Source organism: Anguilla anguilla, chromosome 7 (genome assembly GCF_013347855.1).
Source record: "Anguilla anguilla isolate fAngAng1 chromosome 7, fAngAng1.pri, whole genome shotgun sequence".
Lineage (NCBI taxonomy): Eukaryota > Metazoa > Chordata > Actinopteri > Anguilliformes > Anguillidae > Anguilla > Anguilla anguilla.
Window position 1 is genome coordinate 25,076,856 of NC_049207.1, and position 26,831 is coordinate 25,103,686.

The 26,831-nt window shown below is 43.2% G+C and overlaps 3 protein-coding genes across 5 annotated transcripts; 1 reads left to right on the forward strand and 2 right to left on the reverse strand.

The window, feature by feature from the left end:
• Positions 1 to 991: 991 nt before the first annotated feature.
• Positions 992 to 7,236, reverse strand: tmem128 (transmembrane protein 128). The gene is made up of 5 exons (XM_035424484.1): positions 7,082 to 7,236; positions 3,824 to 3,956; positions 2,894 to 3,055; positions 2,477 to 2,588; positions 992 to 2,157 (listed from the first exon to the last, which is right to left on the reverse strand). The coding sequence occupies exons 1-4, from the start codon at positions 7,188 to 7,190 to the stop codon at positions 2,489 to 2,491; spliced, it is 504 nt and encodes a 167-aa protein (XP_035280375.1). The 5' UTR covers positions 7,191 to 7,236; the 3' UTR covers positions 992 to 2,157; positions 2,477 to 2,488.
• Positions 7,237 to 14,584: 7,348 nt separating this feature from the next.
• On the reverse strand, positions 14,585 to 20,081 carry lyar (Ly1 antibody reactive homolog (mouse)). 3 transcript variants are annotated; one of them, XM_035426745.1, is made up of 9 exons: positions 19,943 to 20,081; positions 18,315 to 18,539; positions 17,938 to 18,052; positions 17,597 to 17,704; positions 17,346 to 17,429; positions 16,543 to 16,924; positions 16,229 to 16,297; positions 15,632 to 15,717; positions 14,585 to 14,941 (listed from the first exon to the last, which is right to left on the reverse strand). In XM_035426745.1, the coding sequence occupies exons 2-9, from the start codon at positions 18,434 to 18,436 to the stop codon at positions 14,804 to 14,806; spliced, it is 1,104 nt and encodes a 367-aa protein (XP_035282636.1). In that variant the 5' UTR covers positions 18,437 to 18,539; positions 19,943 to 20,081; the 3' UTR covers positions 14,585 to 14,803. The 3 variants fall into 3 exon arrangements, with proteins under 3 accessions (XP_035282636.1, XP_035282635.1, XP_035282634.1); XM_035426744.1 differs by lacking the exon at positions 19,943 to 20,081 and adding an exon at positions 19,606 to 19,668; XM_035426743.1 differs by lacking the exon at positions 19,943 to 20,081 and adding an exon at positions 18,762 to 19,072.
• zbtb49 (zinc finger and BTB domain containing 49) lies at positions 19,878 to 26,471 on the forward strand. Its single transcript, XM_035426742.1, has 7 exons — positions 19,878 to 20,064; positions 20,255 to 21,402; positions 22,939 to 22,985; positions 23,112 to 23,185; positions 23,486 to 23,568; positions 24,460 to 24,621; positions 25,517 to 26,471. Exons 1-7 carry the CDS (start codon positions 19,913 to 19,915, stop codon positions 26,185 to 26,187), a joined length of 2,337 nt encoding a protein of 778 aa, XP_035282633.1. The 5' UTR covers positions 19,878 to 19,912; the 3' UTR covers positions 26,188 to 26,471.
• Positions 26,472 to 26,831: the final 360 nt, after the last annotated feature.

Genomic DNA, 26,831 nt, shown 5'->3' on the forward strand with positions numbered 1-26,831 from the left:
GAACCTTTTAGTTCCTTGAAAAGTAGTTCCTGGGACTAAAAGTTCTGGGTACTTTTGGTGGAAACACGGCTTAAGAGATCTTTGAGATTGTGAAAAGCGCTGTGGGGGTTTTGGCTACTGAATAGCCTAAGCCTGGCTTACTGATGGCGTCTTAGCCCCGCACCTGGGCGTTGCAGGTAAATTACGAAAATTCCCATCACGCCTACGTTTTAATATTTGTCAAAGCTAAGGCTCAAAAACACTTGCATAACTGTAATGCAGCGAGCTTTAAAAAGCAAGCATTGAGGACACAACAGGTTTGAAAGTTCACATGGATTGTGTTTGTTTGTTCCTGTCTTCAGAGAAAAGCTCCACAGAAAATCACTGATGTGGTCTCTGATGTTCCCAAGTCACAGCCTAGATTAACATATGCTGCTGAGGCTGCAAATACTGTATGTAAACTAGAATACGCCTCTTAACAACTGTTAAATGCTCAGTGAAAAAACGACAAATATTTAGGGTGTTTGCGAGGTCATGCTAACATGTTTAGATCACAGGACATCCCCAAGTACCATTTCAATTGAATTTTAGTCTTTTTTTTTTTTTTTTACTATTTGTTTTTACATTTATCCGATTCATTTGTGGTCAGCAAAATCAAACTGTCATACAGGTGTTCTGTGCAAATTTGACCAATTACCTGCCCCATTAAGTGAATTCAAACATCAGTCCACTGACTCAGCATCTGTGCAGGGTGTCAGTGGCTACTTTTAACCCATTGGCGTGGCATGCACACGCAATTCAGAGGCAATTCTTACCTGCAAGAGGCGATGAGTCAGAGGGATTTAGCAGCTATTGCAAATTCATAGACTGAAATATTATTCAACAGAACAGTCTGAACATTTTCACTTCAGAATAGGGTGTGTGTGTGTGTGTGTGTTCAAAATCCCCTCAATATAAGTCACTATTAACCATAGAGAGAACATTAGCATGGGACTTGCGCTGACCCTCTAGATAACTTTAACCACTTTTATTAATTCTACATTTCTTCTACATTTGACATTTGGGCAATGACACATGCTCTAAATTGCACAGCTGGCTTCAGAAATGAACAAGTGTGCAGGGTACTAATTGTTAATGGTGTACAGGATACTAATTGTTAATTGTACAGTACTTTGGTGGGCAAATTATTTGTTTAAGATGCCCCAGTTGTCATTTCTGAATGGTTGCCCCCCACCCTGATTGTCAAACAATACAGGGTAGTTCCAAAATATCCCCTATTAAATATGCAATACACTTACATCAGCACCCTACTGCACCTGTAACTTCCCAGTAAAAACCTGACATTTTATGCATTCCAGCAAGAGCCCCACTGCACTCCCATGTGTACAAGTCTCTTAAGTCAACATTGACATCCTAAAAGTCATTTGTGAATAACTTCAATAGCCTTTTAGGAGGAAACCAGACTACACCTCAAACATTTCAACACAAAAGTGTTATTGCCAGCACTAAGATTTTATGCATACAGGTCCTCAATAAAGATAACTTCTATACCATTTCCTGTGTTATTTTGTGTTTTATCCTCTATGCTAACCACAGTGCATGATTGGCTATTGTGTGGAAATACCATTGCTTTAACACACCTGGAGTGTTTCATAACACCATTGACTAGGATTTCTCAAGACTACGCACACACCTTCCCAAAGCAGTGTCCTCAAAACTGGTGCAAATCTGTGCCAATAAGTTACAGGCAAGGTTAACAAGTCGGCTACTGTATAGGTTAAAGATAAGGTTAAAAAAAAACAGGAAAATAGTTCTAAAGTTATTTTGAAATGTTGGACAAGGAAACAAAGTAAATTATTTCAAATCATACACTCAAAACAGTGAAAACCAGCTTTGAAAATGATTTTTTTAAAATAAGAAAGTACTAAAAAAGGACACCCTATACAGTGGTTGTTTTAATTACACCGAGTTATCATAAATACATTTGGTAGTTATGGAAACTGAACACAGATAAATACCTTTTCATACTCAACAATAAAAAAATAAAAAGGCTTGGCATTTAGTATTATTAACAATATTAGATACGGTATAAATGCTGGAAGTAAAGAATGGCTTTCACTTCAACAATCAGTGGCATTTTTAAGTGTCCAAATCAAGGTTTACCATGAGCAGAGGCATCTGTAATGGAGAAAACAGAAAAACAAAAATGTATATTTCCTTTCTGATCTGATTAAAACTTGCCTATAATAACAGTTATGGCTTTAAAAAAAAGTCTGAGAAGACAAGAACTGTTTGTTTTCATTACTTATCAACAGCTAAATGTTACTCCATTTATATTTTTATTCATAGATCATTTTTAAATAATACAAGTAAAAAAAGTGTGTAGGTATTTACTGAAGATAAAAAAGGTAATGTACTTGGTGTGTCCACCTTTCTCATATGAAACTTAGGGGATTCCTCATGACCGGGGGGAGGTTGTGGAAGGGGTGGGGCTTACCTCAAGGCTGCATCAGCCCAACATGGAAATGAGCATTAGCACCCCCATGAACTGGGTGAAAAGGATTATGGGAGTGAATATTGACCACACTGGCCACAGTGCTATATTAAAACTGGGGAAACAAACAAAAAAAAAAGATTTCAGTACAAATATTATATTAACCCAATGGACTTTCACCCATATATGTACATTGAAATGCCAATAAAGATTACTTATAAATCATAACACTGACAACTGTCTATACACACACATAAAGCATTATTTATATATATTTATTTTATTTTTTATGTAATAATCACACTGTTATTAGAGTGCCAGCAATTTGAGGGCTGGAACACAAGTTGAGAGATTCTAGGTTAAGGAGCCCCACCCGAGTGAGTCTCTCCCAGATAATGAGAGGTAACAGGATAACCCCACCTGCAGGACGCAGCGATGAAGACGGCCGTGGTGACGGGAGCGAGCGCCGGATACTCCTGGTCATACTGCTGAATGCCTTTGAACCAATCCAGGTACAGGATACAGAACAATGCTAACGCCACGCTAACGCCCAGTAACGCCATACCAACATTGAACCACCAACTGCAAAACAACCACACAATAACACGTGTTAAACTTACTGCAAATACACAGAATGTTTCATTTTGCTTCATTACCTAAATGCATACTTTTGACACTGTAATTCTTTGTCTAGTAAAAACTAGCAAATGGGAAAGAAGTATTTTTAAATGCAATTGCCGTATTTGACAATCTTTGCCTGCTAAAATCTACTGATCTCGGGTAATAGGTAGTCACGAAACAGGCTGAAGGCTTCAGTCCATTGTGTGTCAGCAGTATGCTTATTTAAAATTTTCTGCCTCCATTTTCAGGCAACAGTCCATTACACTGTGTAGTACAGGGGCTCCCCACAGCCAATCACAGATTAGATTAGTGCTGTCAGGCTCCAGTCCTGGAGGGCTGTATTGGCCGTTTTGTGTGCCAGCACTTAAGGGATCACTATTAACGTTAAAGATGCTGGGCGTTGGTGGACCTTCATGCACAAAGCTAACGCGCCAAAAACTCTGTGTGGGAAGCGTAGTAACCACAAAAGAAAAACATCCGGATGTTTGGTGAACTGCCACTCTAAGCTTGGCTTGAGCCCACAGTGTTTCCAAGGCCCAAACTGGCAGCTGACTACAGGAGAAGCACAAAGGCTCAGACACACTGCAGCCGTGCAGGAGGGAAGCTTGGCAAACCTGAAGCACACATCGCATTAAACGATGTGTGCTTCACCCTGAAGACATGTTCCCCGAGACATTCCGCTTTCAACATGAGCAGGACAAGCATTCCTCAGTAGCACCGTTCCCTCACCCCTTGATGCTGTCGTCCACCATTATAACGGCGAAGAAATCGAGGTAGTACGTCAGCCCGACGGCAGCCGCGATCCAAAAAACAGAGTGGCGGTTAATTCGAGGGAGGGGCTTCGCCTCTCTTTCCTCCGGACCTAGAGGGAGAGAACACCTCAAGCTTTAGAAAGGAAAGAAAGCAGTTTCCTTAAATTAGCAATGGCCGACATATGGTTCCAGAGCTCCACAGTAAATTAACAAAGCTAAGCTAATGGCCATCTTTCCTTTTTTTTCCCCAGGAAACGTGTACACTCCTTTCATAATGTATTTGTTATTTTTGTGTTATGTAGGCTATATGTTTTTTGTCTATGCACTTCTTGTTCGCTTTATTTCTGGGATATTCTTTGTGTATTGTTACATTGTATTCTCAGGATGCCACAGTAAAAGAGAGCTTTTCTCTAAACCGGCCTCTTTCTGGTTAAATAAAGGCTTCTATCCATCTATGATTGGGTAATTTAACCGTGGTCCGGCGGCAGCGTAGCACAGTGGGTAAGGAACTGGGCTTGTAACCGAAAGGTCGCAGGTTCGATTCCCGGGTAAGGATACTGCCGTTGTACCCTTGAGCAAGGTACTTAACCGGAATTGTTTCAGTATATATCCAGCTGTATAAATGGATACAATGTAAAATGCTATGTAAAAGTTGTGTAAGTCGCTCTGGATAAGAGCGTCTGCTAAATGCCTGTAATGTAATGTAATGTAATGCACCTGGGCGCTACAGGGTGTGGTCGGATAGAAGCTCCGGATCACACAGGACTGGCTTGCGATATTGTGATATGTGACGCTCAAATGCGTGTGATATGTGACACCCAAAATATCTAAGCCTGGAGATAGAAACTATTGCAGTTTTTCCTTTTCCAAGAATTCTATACACAAGTCCCAGGGTATAACCACAAAATGCTTTTGCACTTACACAATAGACTCTGGGTTTTAACATTCTCTCTTGATCCATGTATAATGTGGCTTCGCAACAGGAAGGAGGGATGCGTGGTAGCCACGCAATGTGATCAATAAACTTGAGGGAAGGTTGGGCAGCAGGTTAAACCAGGGTAGTTTGACGCACGTCCTGACTCGTTACATCATCAAATTGTTCTGAGCAACCAATCAGTGCTTTTAAAAGGTATTGCGTAGCTCAGCACTAAGGATTTCATACCCTCACAACCTAGCTACAAAGTACATATGACTAAATTAGAAGGAATTGAAGCACACACATGACTGTCTGACTATGCAGTTGGAGAACTGACACCTTGGGGAAGAATGCATTTAATCAGACTGGCAGAATAATCCAGAATGAACTGGAAATGAAGAGCAGAGTTCTACAACGCATCCATTCTAGAGCATTTTCTCCTGATGTGTGCTCACTGGAAAAACAATTCAGGAGCACATCTACTAATTTGGATGCCTGGATGTGCTCCTAAATTGTTCAATGTAGGAGCACGTGTGCTCCTTTCAGAGAAATGTTAGCGTAAAGCCCTGCACACGTGTTTCGCGGAAAAAATGTTAGGGCAGCACCCTGATGAGGGCTCAGTGAAAGAGGAACCGGCTCAGTCCATGGAAAGGAGTACACCTGTCTTGGCAAACAGTGAGAGAATATCACGGTCACCCAATGTAGTGAAAGTAAGATTTGATGTGATTGAGGACATGCTAACGGGCAAGGGAGGGAGGGAGGGAGGGAGGGATGGATGGATGGATGGATGGATAAATAAATAAATAAATAAATAAATAAATAAATAAATAAATAAATAAATAAAAATAAAAAAGGAGCCACTTAAGTTGCCGAATATGATGATCCATTACTCAATCTCTGCTGTTCAGCTTCAGTGGACAACTGGGCCCAAAAGTTTCCTGGGCTGAAATGGATCTGCCTCAGAGCGCTAGCCTACCTTTTTTTCCTCTTGGAAAGCTAACAAACACTATAATTTAGCGGTGGATAAAACGTTATAAGTTGACAGGCAGCCATTGTAATGGGTGACATCATGTCTATTAAAAAAAACATCTTGGATTGTTAATTTGTCTTGTATTTCAACATGTCCCCCCATTGGTAGGCTATTTCATAAATAATTCCCCAGCCTTTGTGATTTCGTTTATAATTTCACAACCAGTATTAATTTAGTGCTATTCAGGCCAGAAAATGGTTTGAAAGGTGCAACTATCATATTGCAACTGACTCAGTAGAATTGAGGTACATACAAATTGGAACAATCAAGAACCAGTGGCTGATTTCCAAGATCTTCCCTCGTGATAAGACAATTGAGCACTGTAAATTAATACAGAGATCCTTTATGATACCACATTGCCCGTTTATTATGGTTGAAAGCAAGCGAAGATAATTTCTGGAACGTGTCCAAACAACAAGAATCAAGTTTCGAAAATGAATATAGCCTACGGCATGACACACTGATGATGCATTTTTTGCAGGCGGTGTCTCCATCTAAAATGGTAGCCATCTTAACTTCCGTGTCTTTGAAAACTAGTTAAGTTAGCTGTGTCGGTGTTGTTCATGGGAACGTAGGCTGCAACTCATGATTTACAAAGTAGTCATAAAATATTGTTAGGAATTAGCATTACTGAGTTTTAGATCGAAAGAGCGAGTCTGCAAATAATCTGGGATGGTAAACATGCCCCTTGCGTGTGAACGTTACCTACACTTAGCTAACTAGCAAATGTGTTAGCAGGACAGGTACGGCAACTAATATCTTAGCCAGTTAACAGGGAGGTAAAAATCAATGGCCATTCCTTTATTATCAGGGTAACTAGCGGCCTGAGTGATTTGCTCTGTAACGACTTAGCCACAGTCGAGAAACAGACTATACAAAGCAGTAGAGAAGATCTAATATTACTCTAATATCAGACAGCAAACGTAATTGGACCAAATAAGAATAAAAAATGAAATCTGCAAAGTTATAAATCGCTTTGGATAATAAAATGTCTAGCTAGCTAAATCAAACATAAATATACCACGGCTAATTTCTGTGCAATACGGTGAACAACTTTAGACAGTGGTGGCTACACCACGCAAACCACCTGCGATAATTTCTTATGCTGTGTAAAAAGGATACTATATTTTCAAAGAAAGTTTGCTTGATCACAAGCTCCTCTGCTTATCTAACTGATACCAAACTTATTCGACAATTAACGTGGCTAGCTAGCATGTATGGGTTGCTACATGTCCATATCATAAGCATGTACAGATTAACGTTATCACTCGTAGTGGCTGCAAACTTACTCTTTTCGAGACTGTCATCATCTGAAACCCCGCGCAAAAGAAATTCTGAATCTTTTTTAAAACGATTACGAAGAGTCTGAACCTCACTGTCTGCTAGAATATCCGCCATATTGTTTGTAGGCGAAATTTACTTCCGATATTTTAAGGAGGGGTTGTCTGGTTATGTAACGTCTCAATTTCTAAAGCAACTGTTAAAGGAACAGTTTACATTACAGGCCTTTAGCAGACGCTGTCACCCAGAGCGATTTACACAACTTTTCGCATAGCATTTACATTACATCCAATTATACAGCTGGATTTATACTAAAGCAATGCAGGTTAAGTACCTTGCTCAGCGGTACAACGGCAGTGTCCTATCCGGGAATCGAACTGTGATCTTTAGGTGACAAGACCAGTTCCTTATCCATTGCTCCACATTTGCATGGTTTTGATCCACTCAGTTTTAATTAAGATATGGAGCAAGGATAATTTATATGTCCTTAATCAGCTAAAACAGCCCTTACACTGGGCTGTCTGAAACAACAAGATATTGTGACACGTTGCGCTAACAGTGTTATTTAGAAGGGAATGTGAAAAAGGTGAAAATACAAAGTCGTTTGCTAGCTTGCAAGTGAATCAGTTTGAAGAGCACCGGCTATAGTCACAACAGGCACGTTCCCGATTTTATTTAGAGTAGACCATAGGATGAACCAAAGCACTAAAGTGCAAAATAGTGACCTGGATGGATAGATATTATTTTTAGAGGGAATAATGACTTAAAAGACATCTCAATCCTGCTCATAGACAAATATTTTTTTACGGAAATAATACAGAAATAAATGAATCAAGAAATAAATAAATACGGAAAGAAATATATACAGAAAAAAATGAATCAAGAAATAAATAAATATGGAAATAAATATATACAGAAATGAATGGATCAAGAAATAAATATGGAAATAAATGCTGATTTTATCTACTAATTAATTAATTTATGTGTACATTAATTTATTTTTATATTTTTCTTGCATTTATTTTTTTATTTATTTTAATTTCTGCATTTTTTGGTCCATATACTGGCAAGGGTCAGGGCCAATTCCGTTTCAGTTTAGTCAGTACAGAAAATTATGTGGATTTCAATTCAAGGACTGAATAAAGGGCTGGATTTTTCAAACAAATCAATTGCAATTCAGCTGATCTCCTGAAATGGCTGAACTGAAATGGAATTGACCCCAGCTCAGATGCAGATACTCTGCAGGCATCATTTCTGATGCTCAGTTTTTAGGACAGGGAGTACATCTGTATGAAGCCACATTTTACTCCTGGGCCACATGTTGAATAACTCTGTAAAAGAGACAGCATGGAGGCTGTGTTATAAACACTGCTCAATACTTTGGATTGTCGTCATATCAAGTTTGAAAGGTCAGTAAGTGAATTAATCTTCATATAAGTTTACCCTTTTCAGGTTTAAATATCAGTCGAAACAGGAAATAGATCCTGAAGCACAAAAAAGGGCAAAAGTCTGGTATGGCAGCAAGAAGCTTTCATTACAACGTTTCACAGCTGCAGGTTCCAAGAAATGCTTAATAAAACCAGACAAGACACTAATCCTGTTTTAGGACGTGAAATGTTTGAAAAGAGAAAAAGCAGAGGTAAAAAATCCTTGCTTAGGCTAGTGTTTCTCAAAGCCGTGGGCCAAAAATCTGGCAGACAGGAGACACAATAGATATAAGAAAAAAAATACACTGGAGGGCGTCATGCCAGGAACATTTCAGAAGCAGACTCTAAGAGGATCAGGGTTTCCAGTGCAAACGCAAGAGGACTTTTAGTAGAAAACGATACGGTGAAAGGCAAAGAGAAAAAAACTGCGATGCAAGGTATTAAAACAAATGAGGGACCAAGTAGAATCTAATGTGGCCACGCTCTTCAAAGCCAAGTACCGTAGCACAGTAAAAATCAACAGGTTTGGTGGTGATGAGCCTCCTTTGTTGTGTTTGGGTGCCCTTCCCTATGGCGGGAAAAATGAATCACGATCCTGGAGTACCCCTATGTATGTTGGTTTCTATTCAACCCAATCTTAATTCATTACAGTTGTTGAAATCATGCATTTATTTCCATGATTTCATTATGAAACAGATTTTAGCACAATACAGTTTTGGCTCAACAGTGACAATGGCAATTGTCACTGTTATTATAACAATAATAATAATCCATCCCTCCATCATCTCACGGGGGATGCTGGAGCCTATTCCAGCATACATTGGGCAAGAGGTAAGAATACACCCTGGACAGGTTGCCAGTCTATCACAGGGCACACACACCATTCACTCTCATACACTCATACCTATGAGCAATTTAGAGTCTCCAATTAGCTTATCTGCATGTCTTTGGACTGTGGGAGGAAACCCATGCGAACATGAGGAGAAAATGCAAAGTCCACACAGAAAGGCCCAGGCCAGGATTCGAAACCAGGACCTTCTTGCTATGAAGTGTCAGAGCTACCCACTGCACCACCGTGCCGCCAGTAATAATAATAATAATCATCATAATAATAATAATAATAATAATAATGGAGAATAATAACAATAATAATCATCATCCTCTGACGTTGCTGTGTTGATACCGGACTCTGATGGCATGCAAGCTTGTATGCCTTACTTCCCTCTCTCTTTGTGGTGCAAGAGAGAATGAACAACTTCCTGAAAACTGAATCTCCAGTGACCTGAAAATGAATGAAAGACTTCTGCTTGAGTTACTTGCCTGTTTTGTCCCATGAGCTGGGTTGCAGCTTAGCACTTTTGTAAGGGACTGTGAAAACAAGGTGACCTCCAGAATGTTTTATTTCCTTTTTGTTCCAATTCATTGCTGCACTTTATTGTTCAAGTCAATTTCAATGTTACTTGCAATGAATACCCCACGCCCCAATGACGGCCCAACCTCTATACCTCAAAAAATGAACAATGCCTCTTACCAATAACTTTACCATGATTTTTTCTTCCAGGTAACTGCATTATATGCAATTCAACAATCCAAGTTAGAAGTGGGAGTTTTAAGCTCAAACTGCATTAGACTTTTGCTGCAGACACAAAGCATACACCAAGTGCACTAAAGGCGACAGCACTTCCAATGGAGCAATGGGATTAAACCTGCAATCTCCCGAGAAAGTGCCCCAAATTCCCACACTTCTACTGCTGCTGCACCATAGCGGAGACGCATGGAGCTGGGCTTTGAAAAATTCCTGTTAAACTGGGTAGATTTTTTTTTCCTTTTTTAATGAATTGTTATTTAGTGATTAAAACCAATGGAGAAAACAGAGTTCAAAGGAAATCTGAAACCTCACTGAAGAATAGAATAGGCAATTCACCACAATAGTGGCACCAGCCTTGTACACGTCCACCGGTTTCCAGAAACAATAGTGTCTCCTCAGCTCAGAACCAAGACCTTATCTGTAAAACGTATACTTTTACATACACGTTCCCTCTATGCTATGGTGCCCTGCAATCCTAGCCCCCAATGACTGCAGACCAAGGATCTGGCTGCGTCAAGCCAGGGGGGCTACATGGCTTAGAGGGGGGTAAGGGTATCCCTCTGTGTTTCCCAGCAACCTGTTGATTGACGCTGTTGACGCTGTATCGACAACTGTTAGTCCACTTGTACGCTTCACAGATCTGTAGGTTTGATCCGAGCTGAGCGGCCACGTAAAAGTCTGATGTCCAAAGTCTTTGGACGGCAAACGTCACTGACCAGCAAAACTGATCACAGAGAGTAAATGTGTTTCTAGCCAGTTCAGATTGAGCTTTGTGTGGTGGGAATGTAAGTAGCATATACCACACAAATAACACCATGATTACACACACAGGTACAGTGTACACAGACTCTCTCACTGTGTTTTTCTGTCGAAATTGCGCCAGTTTATTTGTAACCAGAATTATTACACACACACACACAAACATTTTAACCTCCATGAAGATGGACAGTATTGCTCATTGCTATTAAACCAGCTTTTTAAAAAGGCGCAATGCTTCCACATCCAGAGTAAAACAAAAACAAGCCTTCTGTGAGAAATAGCAATCTTCACAGCATTCACAAAATCAGGCAGATAACAGAAACAGATCACTCTGCTTCTGAGGAACCAGGTATGAACATTCAAGGAGTTATGGGAGGAGGGGGTCACAAAAGTTCAATTTTACCTTATACAGGAGTGGTAATCAACCCTGTTCCTGTAGATATACACCCCTGCAGGTTTTCATTTCAACCATAATTTGGCACATTTGACTCTACTAATTAGCAGCTCAACAAGATCTCTGTTGAATGAGGTGTGCTTTGTTAGGGCTAGAATGAAAGCCTACAGGATGGTAGATCCCCAGAAATAGGGTTGGTTACCACTGTTACACAGAAACTCTGACCTCTGTGCTGTTCCTCCCTGCTAGGCACGAACATTTGCTCTCTGATGTTTTAGAAACAAGCTTTGTTGCCAATGAGCATTCAAGCCACGAGAACGCTTAGGTTCGGATAGGTCCATCCAGAGAACGCACTCTGACGCTTTTTATGGTCAACACTCTTCATCCTGGTTACACGGCCGCTAAGCTGTTTAGAGACGCTGTGAAGAATAATAATGTTGAGAACAACCTTGTTAAAGACTGTTTCAGTGCTGAATTAATGTAGTCTGAAATATCACAAACACAGTTAAGTCTAAAGTTACACCTTTTTTAATGAAAAACAGAGATCTTATGAAGTGAAGCATGCCTTTTCAGTTTCAGCAAACTTGTCAGACTGTAAAACCAAGAGTGTAAAACAGAGTATTGGTTAAAGGTTCCGTTTAATCCCTTCTGAAGTCCTGCTAAAATTAATAACAGGAGTTAATGTCTCTTTCTCACCAAAAAACCGCAGTTTAATACTTCCAAACATGAGAAACAAGCTCCCTAATACCTGCAGTATGCGATATATTATTACAGGTAAGCACCTCAATGACTCAGAGGATTAACAGAACTTCATAAAGAAGCGGATATTTTCTTCACCATTCTCTGAGTGTGTGTGTGTGTGTGTGTGTGTGCGTGTGTGTGGGCAACAGGCTGCTTATTCTACCAGGGAGTCAGACAGCATTACAATTCGACCGGGACCCAACACTGGTGACTTGCCTGTATGGGTCTTCTGTGCAGCCAGCCAAATGAACTCAAGCCTGGGTGCAGAGGAATGCACATTAACCCGGGCCATGCAAGAGTCAAATTCACCTCTCCGCTCCACCACCCTTATCCTCACCCCGCACTCTTTAAAACAATTCATCCTTATGGACATTTATTGGTTGCCTTATCTCTTTCAAAACCTGTGAATACAGAAATTAACATAAAAAAGGGACTAAATGTATTAATCTACTAAAATTCATATAATCATTTCAGAGTACAGCTCGCAGACCTGTGTCACTCATGTTCATTTCCCTGACACAGACACACACACACACACACACACACACAATAGAGGCTCAACATACATCATGTGAGACTCAGGAATGCAATAAACTGAAGAGACATCTTTAGTGGCAGGTGTTCCTATGAAATATAAAAACTAAATAAATATCAGTGCTGTGGGCAATCAAAAAAAAATAATGTATACCATAAGCATACTGGGAATTCGAGCACAATCTCTGAATTCAGTTTTAAACAGAACTCTGGTTGTCAACTAAATAATGCATGTGCGTGCACTTCTGAAACAAAACACAATCTTAAACTGCTGACACTGCTTTAAATTTCTTTCATCCTCAACTGAACAAAAATACAGCATTTATTATTTAGGATATTGAACATGAGGCAGCTGCTTTTTCTCCTGTTTTTCTTTTTTCACTACAGATTACACAAGCACATTTTTTTTTTTAATTTAAGCCAAGTTTTATATCTCAAAATGCCCTTACAAAGTGACTCGGGTTGATATAGCATCTATTATCCACGGAGCTCTGAGTATGTCACAATCTACAATTCACAGTTTAACTCAGAGTGGAAATTTCCAGAAAACTGCTATGTTAGGTGGTTTATCTATCTTTTTGAAAGCTGATAGGGAGCACAGGCATTTCAGTGTATTCTGTCCCACTGAAAAGGAAAAGGTAATCAGGCATTAATAACAGTGGACAGCTGGCTGTTTCACTTCTGTCTTTTTCCGAATATCAATTAAAATGTGGCTTGTCCTCTCATCAGGAAGGGACGACATACCCATAGTTATTTTTAGGGACAGAGCGATTTAAGTATTAAAAGTTATAAACAGGAAACGTCCTGTATCGAAAGTAGCCAAGGTAGCCATCGTTAGCCAAGGCTTGTTTCTAACCCCTGTCCCCATGGGGACAGGGCATTTTCACTGTTAATGGGGCAGACAGGGATTCCACCTCAAAGCTTCCTGTGCGCTGGCTCTGAACACACAGTATTGGACAGCCAGGTGACAGTCCCCACCTGGCCAGGTAAAGATCGACAGCCAGTGTTCCGAGCAGCACTCTAGTCTCGCACAGAAACACGGACACAGAGGTCAGAAACATCAGCAGCAGGCTGATTCCATTCATCATTCTTCCACAAATTACACTCAACTGGTAAATTACGACACGTACACTTCCACTGTGCTATTCCCAAAATGTTCAGCAGTGGCACACCACATACACAATGCCAAAAGGTGAGCGGAGGACCAGCTGAGGAGTACGTATTAAGTAAAAGGTTATAACTTAAATACTTCCTTACTTTCTAATACAAAACCGCCATACAGCAGCCTATCCAAGCACTGAGTTTTCACACGTGCATTCTAGGAACAGGAGTGGTTTTGGTTCCAGTTGCCGTGAAAAAATAAAAAAAAAACACCCTGCCAACTCACCATGGCATCCAAACCACGCCAAAGGGACAGGGAGACTAGAGTGAACTTGTAAAACACACCTTCTCGATACTTTACCCACGACTACCACCTCTGCAGAAATATTACGCCTTTAACCTAAATAACCCCATCAGTGTGCCAAATGGAAAATTGTACCAGCTCTTCAGAATTAAAAACCCTCAGGTGTTCAGCACCCATGGGTAAGAGCTCCCCCTACAGGTACATACAGAAAATACACGTATGACTCTCGCAGTAAAAAGAACGTGCTCAAGGGTTTTTGGTACCAAGCAGGGGTCCTCTCTACTGGTTGTGTCTGCTGTTTTTTTCCTCCTTAAAAACAACAACCAGTTTGGGCCAGATGAGAAGAAGCCAGAGGAGGTGACTTAACTGTAATCAACTGCATTATTTGATCAATTATGTACCAATTAACAATGATCATCAGCACTCCCTATAGCCCTCTTCTACCAGGGCTGGGGGGCATTGGAATAAGGGAAAATAAGGGTGAACAAAGTCACACTGACAGCAGGTTGGGTTTACTAGCCTGGCCCACACTACATCTAACCCCTACACCCTCAAACCCATCAGCTGCTCAAAGCACACCACAACCCCCACTCGTGACTACTATGACACTGAAGTCACTGAACTGTATTTGGGAAGGGGGAAAAAATAATTTAATTGTAAGAGTTAAGGGCTAATATGGCTTTAATACAGGCCTTAGTCCATCTTTACAACAGTGCCATAATGTATGTACAACGGAAACAACTGAAATTTTCTTTTTTTTTAATATTTATTAAAACAGAAAAAAAAAATTTGATGGCATTTCTGAGGAAATCACATACATACCAAAAAACTGGTTACCGTGGAGATTGTAAAATGTGGGGCTCTGTGCGGTATTAACGGGGATTATTTTATGAGTCGGACCTTTTCTTTCAAAACTCGAAATTTGGGGTTATTGTTGACTTTTTTGCTGAACAGAGCAAGCAGCTCTTCCTCCGATTTGTGATTTCCGTCACCGCTGAAGCCGTAGTACGCCGACAAAACCTAAAAACACACAAAAATGGGACAGTTCATACCACTAGCACCTTTTCCCCTTTCCCACCAATCTGGAAGCGCAGCTTAAGACAGTATTTGCCACAATCTCATCCTTCAATTTTGGAAGCGCGCAGATTAGCACTCTTTTCTGAAGGCAACGCCACCCCTCCATGGGCTCCCTTCACTGTGCCGTTCACCAGAGCCAGAGGAGCAATCCTGCAGACACCCAATCAGCCGGATGGGGACACTGCTGCGCAATGATATCAGCAACTCTGCACAGCCAATAATAAGCACCACCGCACAGCCGCACAGCTGCCAGTCACAGACAGCCACGGCTGTGTTTTATTTTTGGACCCACTTTCGTACAAAACGTGTCCCCTCGCTGAATCAGAGTCAAAGCTGAAAAGTGGTTGGGTACCCCTACCACAGACTACTACAGAGTCAGTCTAGGCTAAACTGGTGCTACTTTCAGGCTTGCGCTAGTGTCCGACTGATCAATCATAGCAGGGTAGATTCAGCCGGGGGAGGGGGGGGGGGGTTTCGATGAAAGTGGGTGCAAAGAATTAATAAATAATGCGCACTGGCTTGGTCCAATTCCAATAGCAGACAGCGGGGCGCATCCGCACACTGTACAGTAACACTGAGATGAAGTGAACAGAAGATTCCAGGATCAGCAGGGTAACCTACAGATACACTGACCTTCTTCCTCAGTTTCTTAACTGACAATCCCTCCTCAGGCGCTTCTTTCAAGACTGCTTTTATTGTTCCTTTCCAGTTAAATTTACCTGCGGAGGAAGACAAGTTCATTCTAACCACACCCAATTAAATCATTCTTCTGTTCATCTGTTAATCCTCATGAGAAACTGACATACTGAACATGCGCGCTATGCAGAGTATGAACAAGTTAACCACAACATTACATAACATATCATAAAATTGCATAACAACATAACATAACAAAGCATAACATAACATAACATAACATCCAGGACTTTGAGAAGCTCGAGCCATGCGCCTGCATTGCCCCCCAGTGGCCAACATAGGTACGGTCTACTGATGCAGCAATGCATTCAAAGCACAGGAAAAACATAAAAAGTTCTTCTGAGGCAAAGATTAATTTTGAAAATGTCCTTTGAATAGACTGAAGCGAAGTGACTGCACCATAAAGAATTTGTTTCACTGATAAACCATTTGAAGCCTGAAACCAGATGATACATGTCCCCATGTGTTGCAAAATAACATTCAGATTACACGCTGTGCAGAACTAAACCACACCGTCAATTTTTTCAGGGATACCTTTGGGGTTAGATTCACCCTCATCATCACCTCCAGTTTCCTGCTCAGTTTCAACAGCATGTGCGTTATCTGAGAACACAAAAACCAGAAAGTGCGCACACCATTAAAATGGAACAATAAGCACAGGTCCTCACAAGACTCTTCCATTTCCGGATAAGAGTGCAGCACCTTATTTTATTCATTAACTGTTAACCAACCAGGAAGTCCCACTGAGAATTAGAATCTTTTTTACAAGTGAGTCCTGACCAAGAGGTGAGCACAATAAATATGTACAAACATTTAATGAAGGAAAAATGTAGCTGTAAAGTTCCTACGTTCCGGGTGGCCTTTCTTGCTTTTCTTTGATTTCTTGGCAGCTGTCTCTCCCTCCAGGGTGTGTCCATTCTCAGTTTCTCCTCCTCCGTTCCTGACGGGGGTTTCCTCCTCTTCCCTCCTCCTCTTCTTCTTCCTCTGCTTCTCGGTGGCGTCTGGCCCCTCCCCCTCCTGCGGCTGCTGCTCTGCAGTGACCCCGTTTTCTTCCCCTCTCTTCTTTTTGCCCTTTTTTTGCCGTTCTTCTTTCCTCTCTCGTTTGTTCTTTTTCTTCTCCTTGGGCGGGGCCTCCTGGCCTCCGTTCTCCTCCACCTGCGCGCATACGGGCTGCTCCACCGCACTCTCCGTGTGCTGTGCGACAACGCCCTGTTTCGGGGCAGCAGAAGCCTAAGAACATCACAGCGATGTTTGTTAGTCACATGACCAGATGCAATATGTGCTGCCACTAAGGTTCTGACCACTGCTGTTCAGTTATCAAGAGCAAAGGGCCTTCAACTGGCTGAGACAATCACTTACGAAAGGATCGGCACAAATTGCAACACAAGGCCTCTGCAACGTACCTTCCACGCAGTCTACTCTTCAAAAACACACAATATAAAATGACTCATTTATTCCTAACCTCAACACTATAAGCTCATATAAGACCAGCCAGCTCTTGTGTGGCAAGTTGGGCTTTATGGTTGATCAGGATTTGTTATAGACTGCCAGGGATAACAGAGGGTTGAGGTTTCAATGACTTTGTGCACAGTAGGCACTAGGCAAGTGTTGGGAGGCTTAGTGATTGGAAGAAGGACTCAACCAAACTCACATTGCTGGTGGCTTCAGAGAAGATGTCCCACACCTGATCGTGCAAGGCTGTGTTGTGTATCTTCAGACTGTTCTTCATCCAGTTCTGTCACAATTCACATGCACACACACAATAAAAACCATGTCTGGTTAAGAAACAGATAATTCTGGGCAACACAGAATGTGGGAAAAAATAAAGCCACTTTATTTGTGGCAGTAAAATCCCATTGACAAAATTATGAATTCTGCAGAAATCTTAAGATGTGCTCTTACCTGAAATTTTGCCTTTTTCCTGGGAACATTGTCATAAGAGCTGACTTGACCCAGTATATCTTTTAGCTTTGAGCTGATTCCTGGCTTGTTCATGGCTTCGTGAATTCTCTGTGCAAATACAGTCAGCTGTTCAATTCACAAAGATCTTACGAGTACATGGGGAGCACTGTGTACTCAAACAGTAAAGAACAATGCACCACATACTATGTTTAAGTAGTCTTTAGATCCCATTATATGCTGTGATGGTTTAAAATGACACAAGGGTAATTCTGCTTAACAATATCCCCCACATGTACATTTATGTTAAACAGATGTCCAGTCACTCTGCAGTCTGCACTTACCTGAATCCACTGCTGCTGCTTGACATCACCTTTGTTAGACTTTGCTTCATAGCCCTTTCCTCCATACTTCTGATCTTCGCTGATACACTTGAGGTGGTTTTTATAGTCGTCCCCCCTGTTAAATAAATCATAGAACAGCAGTCAAACCTCATTTTCGGAGACTTGAGCTACCAACAGGAAACTGAACAAAGGTTCTATAAAAGGAATTATTATAAAAGGAAGAGAAAAAACAGGCCATGACAATAAACGTGTCACTGTGGAATACGGGTTCAGATGGTTCAACCAACAACCACTTTATTACAGCAAGCTGGTTAAAGTAATGACAGAAGGCCAGCGACGAAGAGAATCGGAAAACGAAATAACAAAACTGAACTTACCAGAAGTCTTTTCCGCAGTCAATGCAAGACAAAGTTCGACAGCCTCGGCAGATGTTCACGTGTTTCTCAACCTGAGCTTTCTTCAGGGACTCGCCGCACGCATTGCAAGTGAAAAACACCATGCTGCCCGTGTGTGCGACCAGCCAATATGTCAATTAGGTTTGTTTCGCCTTTAGTCCGTGTTGTCCTTTTTCCTTTCCTTCCAATGCTAGACGGTGGGACATGCTGCAAGAACAATGGGAATTAATCTTGTAGCGAAGCCACGCGTTACATTCTAGAGAAGCCGCCGAACAGACAAATTACACCACTGGTTTCCACAGCACCGGGTAACTAGTTACAGAAAAACTCGTATGGCCAGTAACTTTAGTAGTCGGTGTAGATGATCGCGCGAAGACATGCTCTGAAACATCCGGTTTAGAATAAAATGCATTTTTGTACGCTACTCACCAAAATAATGTGACTGTACGAGAACCCGCAACTCTGTTCACGTTGCCTTCCTCAAGTTCCCAGAAGACGTGTTACCTTGTTTATATTCCGCCAAGCACGACACTGGATGAACATAGTTCCGACCCGTGTTACTTCGTTTCATTTGCCATCTTATATTAATCTAGTTGCCCAAAAGGTTTATGCATCATCAAAAGCGTTGGGTCTCGCAGCCCTATTGCAGAACTTTAAGTTTTACAATGGAAAAGGAAAACAGAATTTGAATACAGAGAGCCTATAGTCTCAGTAGCACATCACCACAGGTCAGAAACAAATCCACCATTTAAAAAGGAAGTGATGTAACAGGTTCAGGGGGCTTGGTGACTGATCATCCAAACAAAACAGGTTAGGAAGTTCCTATTTATTTTAGGTAAATATTATTCTCTTTGTAAGCATTTTAGGGATTGTATTAAAATATATATGATAATTTTAAAACATAACGGTTATGCTCTCTTACTTGTGCGATTATCAAACTTTGCACTGCTTATTCTAACGATAATTTGCTAACAAACTGGTTTGGTTTTCGGTTTAGATCTAGCGCAAAGATGGTATGTGTCACAGATTAGCTGTACCGCGGCCCCAATTTTGTCTTGGCTGGTCTCTAAACAGACGAGCGGTACATAGATCGCGTATTTCAATTTTCAGTTTTCACTGGACTGCGTCAATCTAGCCTCATTTCTGTGTGCTATGTGTTGCTAGCTCTAGGGATAAATTCCGTGCGAGAATATTCGTCTGTTTGTTAGCTTGCTACTTTCTTAAGTAACGGCTAACTGGCTAAATTACCTGACATTTGAAACGGATTACCTACCTGTCCAGCTAATTTCGGTCATTGGCTAGGTTACTCATATGTTGGTTACGTGATCATTAGTTTTCTTGCATACTTGTATTTTCTGGTAACAATGCACTTTGCAAGTCACAGTCAGTTTAGTTGGTGAATTGCAAATTGATTTACACAGACACAGCAAATTAGAAACGTTGCACCCCATAAAATTGGTAATATCCACAATTAAGGTTATTCAACTCAATGTCTACACTCTTATACATTGCGCTTTGTTTGTTTGCCAGTTGTCATGACGTGCACGCACCGCGTTCTCGGGTGAGGACGGAGGAAGAACATGGACAGCCTGTCCACCCACAGCGCTTACCTGCTGCAGCAGCTGCAGGAGCAGCGCATCCAGGGTCTTCTGTGCGACTGCATGCTGGTCGTCAAGGGTGTCTGCTTCAAGGCCCATAAAAATGTCCTGGCTGCGTTCAGTTCTTATTTCAGGTAACTAGCTGCCTGAGTTGCACCGTTGTAATGGACTCAGCTTTTTCTTTCTGTAGAAAGCATTAACAGAGAAAAAAAAACTCCAACCCTTTAAGCATGCGTTGGGTATTTCATACAAGAGACATTTTAGATATCGCCAATGCTCCAGCTGTCAAGTTAGAAATTCAAATTTTGCCTTGTTGTGTTTCAGGTCCTTGTTTCAGAACTCGCCGAGTCAGAAGAATGATGTTTTTCACCTGGTCATCCAGGATGTGGGGGGCATCGGCCAGATGCTGGATTACATGTACACGTCTCATCTGGACGTGAACCAGGATAACGTGCATGGGATATTGGACATTGCCCAGTGCCTGCAGGTCCCTAACGTGCTGAGCATGTGCAACAACTTCCTTAAGGCACGCTCAGAAGCTTCCGGCTGCGTCCCCACCTCCTCTTCGGCCTTCCCTCTTTCTGGCGTGTTGCCCTCGGACACGGATTGCCTCCTGGGTGCCACATTGCCCCCTGACGTCGACCTGCACTGCCCTTCCTCGTCAGAGGCCCAGAGGCCCACGTGCGTCTCCTCGGACCTGGACCCCTCCCGGAGGGTGGGGCTACCCCCTAGCCACTCTTTCGAGACCCCCAGTGGAGCGCTGGCCATGCCCGAGAAGCAGCTCATGCAGGGGCACAAACTGCGAAACTTTTACAGCAAGCAGTGCCTGAGGCAGAGCTCTGCACTGAACAGTGGCCACGCCCCCAACTCAAACCCCACCCCTAACCCTAATCCCGCCCCCAACCCCATTCTGGGGGCAGCTGAGGAGCACCCCCTACCCACAGCTGCTCCACCAAATGTCCCCGCCCCCATGGACATCCCCACGTGTTTGCCAAACAATCCCCCACCCCCTTCTCAGCCCGCAGACACGTGTCCTACCTCTCCTTCGGCCACGCCCAACTCCGGAGGCAAAGGCTCCCCCGTTAACAGGCAGATGCGCCCAAAAAAGACTGTATACCTCAAGAAGTATAACTACCTGCGGTCCCAGAAGGCTCTGGAGGAGCTGGAGGAGCGGAGGGAGGTGCCGGATCCTCTTCTGAAAGAGAGCGGCCGGGCGGAGCCCACCAAAGAGCCGGAGGAGGAGAAGCCGGCAGGGAGCCCGGCTGTGGATCGGGACACAGAGCCCCCGCTGATGTCCAGGTCGCAGCCTCCCTCTCCTCCGCCCCTGCCCCCGCCCCCCTCCGAGGATCCGGAGCAGAGTGCCAGCAACGGGTCCGAGGAGCCCGGCCAGAACAAGCAGCACTGCTGCGAGATGTGCGGAAAAACGTTCAAACATCCCAGCAATTTGGAGCTCCACAAGCGCTCGCACACCGGTGAGTGGGCCGCCCTCACTGCACACCTCAGATACTGGCCACCTCGGTCATCGGTGTGTTGTTGATGTCACCGCTGGAACGGGTACAAGTAATGGACTGATCGATTATTCGTCGGATACGTGCCTGCTCAGTATTTTTTATTTTCGCATAAAGACTATGCCTGTACAACTTTGTGTCACTTATTATTCATTTATCATTTGTAAAAAAGAAGAATGCATTAAAATAGAGGATATTTTTTCATCTGATATGAACAGAATTAAGCAAATATATATTTGGAAAGGCCTGATTATAATTATGCTTTCTGTTGGTAAGCCGTTGTATAAGCAGGGTAATATCCGAGGGGCTGAGCATCACCCAGGTTGAACGTCCTGCGCTGAAGGAAATTGCCCAAGGCAAATTTAGGCTACTACCCCTGGCAATTATAATGAAACCGTGTGTTTCAAAATATGCGAGTCCATTGCAATGGAAACGGTACTTAAGTATTCCAGCAAATATCTCATACTACTTAGCAACGAATGCGTCTTAGTAGTACCTCAACCAGGTTACCTAATATTAAAATTAGGTTTGGTTTTATGCAAATGGACTACATTTATGTAGGCTAGCAATTTACAATTGATGCCTCTCATTCACCAGAGCAGTTAGGGGTTAGGTGTCTTGCTCAGGGACACTTCGACATGCCCAGGGCGGGGATCGAACCGGCAACCCTTCGACTGCCAGACAACCGCTCTTACCTCCTGAGCTATGTTGCCCCACATAGCTCTAGCAGCATGTTGTTATCACGGATAGCTTGTTAGCCAACTACTTAATTAAATTCAAAGCAGAGGCTAAATTATAACATAGTCAAGTTATAACTCGACCAGCTACACTTTACAGTTATTCGTGGACATCAAGCTGACACTGTCGCAAGGACGATATTGTAACTTTGCTGGCTTGCTCTTACAAATTTCCGGTTTATTTATTGAGTTAGTGTTCATTAATAGAATAGTGATAGAACTTCTGGAGGCGCTACTTCATACCCGGGCATATACTGAAAAAAAAAATGCATAATGCCCAGCCAATCAGAATTGAGTATTCAGCCAAGCCATTGTATGCAGGTTTTGTGGGCTGGTTTCCTCAGTCATTGGTGTGTCAACCGTACCAGACACCTCAGGACAATAGTGATGTCCATCCTCTTTGTGTAATTAATCTCACCACTGCTTCACCTAATGAGGCACTCGTGCATCAGTGTACAGTTACTCGCACCACAAATCATTGCTAATCATCGTGTTGTTATTTTCACTGCTGCTTCACCCGGTCATGTGCTTGCTTGTGTTAGCTGTTGTGTGTCATTAATAATCCAAGTGCTGCGCCCTACAAGCATTCATTCACTCATCAGTACGGAGTCGACCTTGTCGCAATTTAACTGGACCATTTTCGAGAAGACGTTCATTCATTAATAAATCCTCTTTGTAACTCATGACTATGTAGCAAAGTAGCTTGAGTTTTTAATGTGGTAACTCTCTCTGACCAGTTGAAGTGCTGTTGTTATTCCAACAGGTGAGAAACCTTTCCAGTGTAACATCTGTGGGAAGAACTTCTCACAGGTAAGCGCCCTGAACTGCTGAAACCGTTCTGTGGGATTTTCATGAATGGTGGAGAAATGAATTTAATTATAGCGAATGATTCGGCTGATGGATCCGACTGATGCACGTTTTTCTGTGCTTCGACAGGCGGGTAATCTGCAGACGCATTTGCGTCGACATTCAGGGGAGAAACCGTACATTTGCGAAATCTGTGGCAAAAGGTAACTCTTTGGGGTGTGTTTTTGGATTTGAGTGTCTTCCTGTGAATTAAATGTGTGAGTAGCATCAGTGTCCCCGCTGTCTGATAGAATGTCATACAGGAGAGAGTTGTCTTGGACTTTTAAACAGGAGTGCTCCATCTTGACACCGAATGCCTGAAAGGAGTGTGTTTTCCCAGTCAGGAGTGCGGTGTGTGATACTGTGGCACACAAGAGTGTGTGTTCACTAGCAGAGGGCCGTGTGGGTGTGTCTACCTGTCACTCACTGCCGTCACTGGCTGCTGTCGCTCATTACCCTCACAGCTTTGCAGCCTCTGGGGATGTTCAGCGGCACATAGTGATCCACACTGGAGAGCGTCCACACCTGTGTGACATCTGTGGGAGAGGTAAACGCGGTCACAGGAAGCACACATACGCACCCACACGCACACACACACATAGGCAGGCACATACACACACACACACACACACTCAGGGGTGCGGACCGTACCGGGTGACACCATCAGAGGGGGGTGACACCAAAACTAAATGACTGCCAATTTTTTTTTTTGTGCATTGTTTTGTGTAGCGACGAGTTGAATTTCCGAAGCAGTTTACTGCCGGTTGATTTAATTTGCAGTATTAATGTGACCAGAAGCGCTTTGTCATTTGAATGGATAACATGTAATGACTTGAGCCCACGCCCACCAGCAGTTCCAACAGCACCCCCCCCCGCATCCCCCGGGTGTCACCAACCCTAGTGATGCCACTGCACACACTCACGCACAGATGCATGCATACACACACGCACGCGAACATGCACACAGACAAACATACAGACAAACATGCTCATACCTGTTGCGTCACTGATGTCGTATAACCGCCTGAATTTAGAGCTGTTTGAGGGTGAAAAACGCCTCCCCCTTAACCTGAGAGCTTCACTGCTATCAGATGTCTCTGTTTTCAAATTTGGTGAGTGCGTGTTTGGAAGCTTCTTTATTTTATTACTGTTGTAATTAAACTATGCGACAAAACAGCTCTGAGTAATCTGTACTGTGTTCAAAATTTTGGAAATTAGATTATTACATTAAAAATGTGAAAATCTGTGAGTTCAACAGAGCCATGGCTGCACCAATTAAAATAAGCCTGACTTAACAGTTTTAAAGTGTTTGTTATGCTTTTTTCAGGATGATGATGGTTCAAAGTTTAAACATGTAGTACAGCATGTATCTCCTATACCGCCCATTTTAATGGACACAGAGTCATGCTCCATCAGTGACCATGTTATTTCTGTTCAGGGTTTAGCAACTTCAGCAACCTGAAGGAGCACAAGAAGACTCACACTACAGACAAAGTTTTCACCTGTGACCAGTGCGGCAAGTCTTTCAACATGCAGAGGAAGCTGTTAAAACACAGAGTCCGCCACTCGGGAGAGAGACCATACAGCTGTCCGACATGTGGTGAGTGAGAGACCGTACAGCTGTCTGAGATGGGGAGAGTGAGAGACCATACAGCTGTCTGAGATGTGGTGAGTGAGAGAAACCATACAGCTGTCTGAGATGGGGAGAGTGAGAGACCGTACAGCTGTCCGACATGTGGTGAGTGAGAGACCGTACAGCTGTCTGAGATGGGGAGAGTGAGAGACCGTACAGCTGTTTGAGATGGGGAGAGTGAGAGACCGTACAGCTGTCTGAGATGTGATGAGTGATAGACCATACAGCTGTTTGAGATGTGGTGAGAGAGACTATATAGTTGTCATGGAAATAGAGACTCAGAGAGCCAGGGTCACCCCTGACCCCGACCATAAGCGAAATTTTATTTGGGTGCCTCCCCCTTATTTTATGTGGCTATCATCCCAGGGGCCCCTACGCATCTTGGACCTGGGGGTCTGGGAGGGTTTTTAATTGAGGACTCAGGCACTCTTTAATTAAGGGAAAACAACACCCACACCTTGCCAATATTGCTGAGCTCTCCCCTGAAAGCTTTCCCTTATGTGTGGGCCTGCACAGCTGTCGTATGATTGTCAGTTTGAGAGACCGTAAGGCTGTCAGCGGGAGACTCGGACTGCTATCAGTTTGAGAGACCGTACAGCTGTCAGAAGTTGTGAGTGAGAGAGACACTACAGTGTTTTTGCCATTTACCAAGAGAGTTTCATGCATTGAATTACCAGAACTGAGTGAGTGACGAATTGCAACAACCCGCCTAGCTAGCCCTGAAAACTGAAAATAAAACACTGCCAGTGTTTTAGTGAAAGTGAAAACATTGATGAAACGAATCTTTAACGTGTTTGTGTCGATTAGTTATTGTCTGGGCTAATCTTCTGCGCATGTGCTTGTATCTGTGTCTCTCACACAGAGAAGTGTTTTGCGGGGTCAGGTGACCTGCGGAGGCACGTGCGGACGCACACGGGCGAGAGGCCGTACAGCTGCGACGCCTGTGGAAAGTGTTTCACGCGGTCCGCCGTCCTGCGCCGCCATCGCTCCGTGCACTGCCGCAACGAGGCCGACGCCCCTGTGGGGGAGGGGCCAGACGAGGGACCGCCCTTCCTTCAGCCTGCCAGTCACGGCAAGCCCCTCCCAGATCCTGAGCCCTACTCCGCCCTCCTGCCCCCTCCACCCGGCCCAGGCAAGCCTCCTCCCAGCATGCACCTCAGTCCCGCCTCCCCCACGTCCTTCTCCGAGCTCCGCTCCGTGGAGCACCACCACCACCACCTGTCCCCCCAGCAGGAAAAATGCTCGCCCCTAGACTCCCTCAAGATCCCCAAACCCCCCCACCTCCCCCCGCACGACTCCTTCGCCTATTCCGAAGAGAACGCCCCCGCGGGAGTGGAGGAGCCGCTCCAGGGTCCCGCCCCTTCCATGGTCCGTCCCTCCCTGTCCACGCTGGACAATCACTGTGGCCTCCCCCCGAGCCACCGGAGCAACAGTGCCCCCTACAGGAACAACGACGGACCCTTTTTCTCTAGTGTCACGCTGTGGGGGCTGGCCATGAAGACCCTGCAGAACGATGCTTGCATGGAACAGTGACACGCGGGTGGGCCTCCCGGTCTTCAATATGAGCAAAACATCATGGGCGAAAAACAAAGCAGTTACAATTTAAGATATATATATATATTACAGACCTATTTTCTTACATGAATTTCTTTCCCAAATAATGAAATACTCTTTCTTTTTGTTTTTTTTGGTTCTGTGTGAGCAATAAGTGAAAATTACTTGAAAAAAGAATTACATTTTTTTTCCCTCTTTCTTTTTTGTCAGCGTGTGGCACACTTCTAAAACATTGAAATTAAAGGTTTGTGTCTGAATACAAATTTTTACAAGAAATATTTATTTGTGATTAAAATGAATGCCATTTGGAAACACAGTAATCTCGGATGTTCAGGATCTATAATTTGGCAGACGTTGAAGCTTATGCAGTAAAGTTTGACCAAAAAGTTTGGTGTAGATCAGAGTTCTCAAATGCTACAGTGTCCAGTGCTGGGTTTGTGTTTTTAAGTGCTTAATTTACACCAATGATTGGCTAATGAGATGGCGTGATGTGTTTCCAAGGCCTAAATTGGCTGCTGATCGCAAGGAAGCCACAAGACACTGCGACGCTCCAGGACTAGATTTGAAAATCCTGGCATAGATTTAAAGGGTGATGTAGCCCTAACTGGCACTAATCGTTGAGA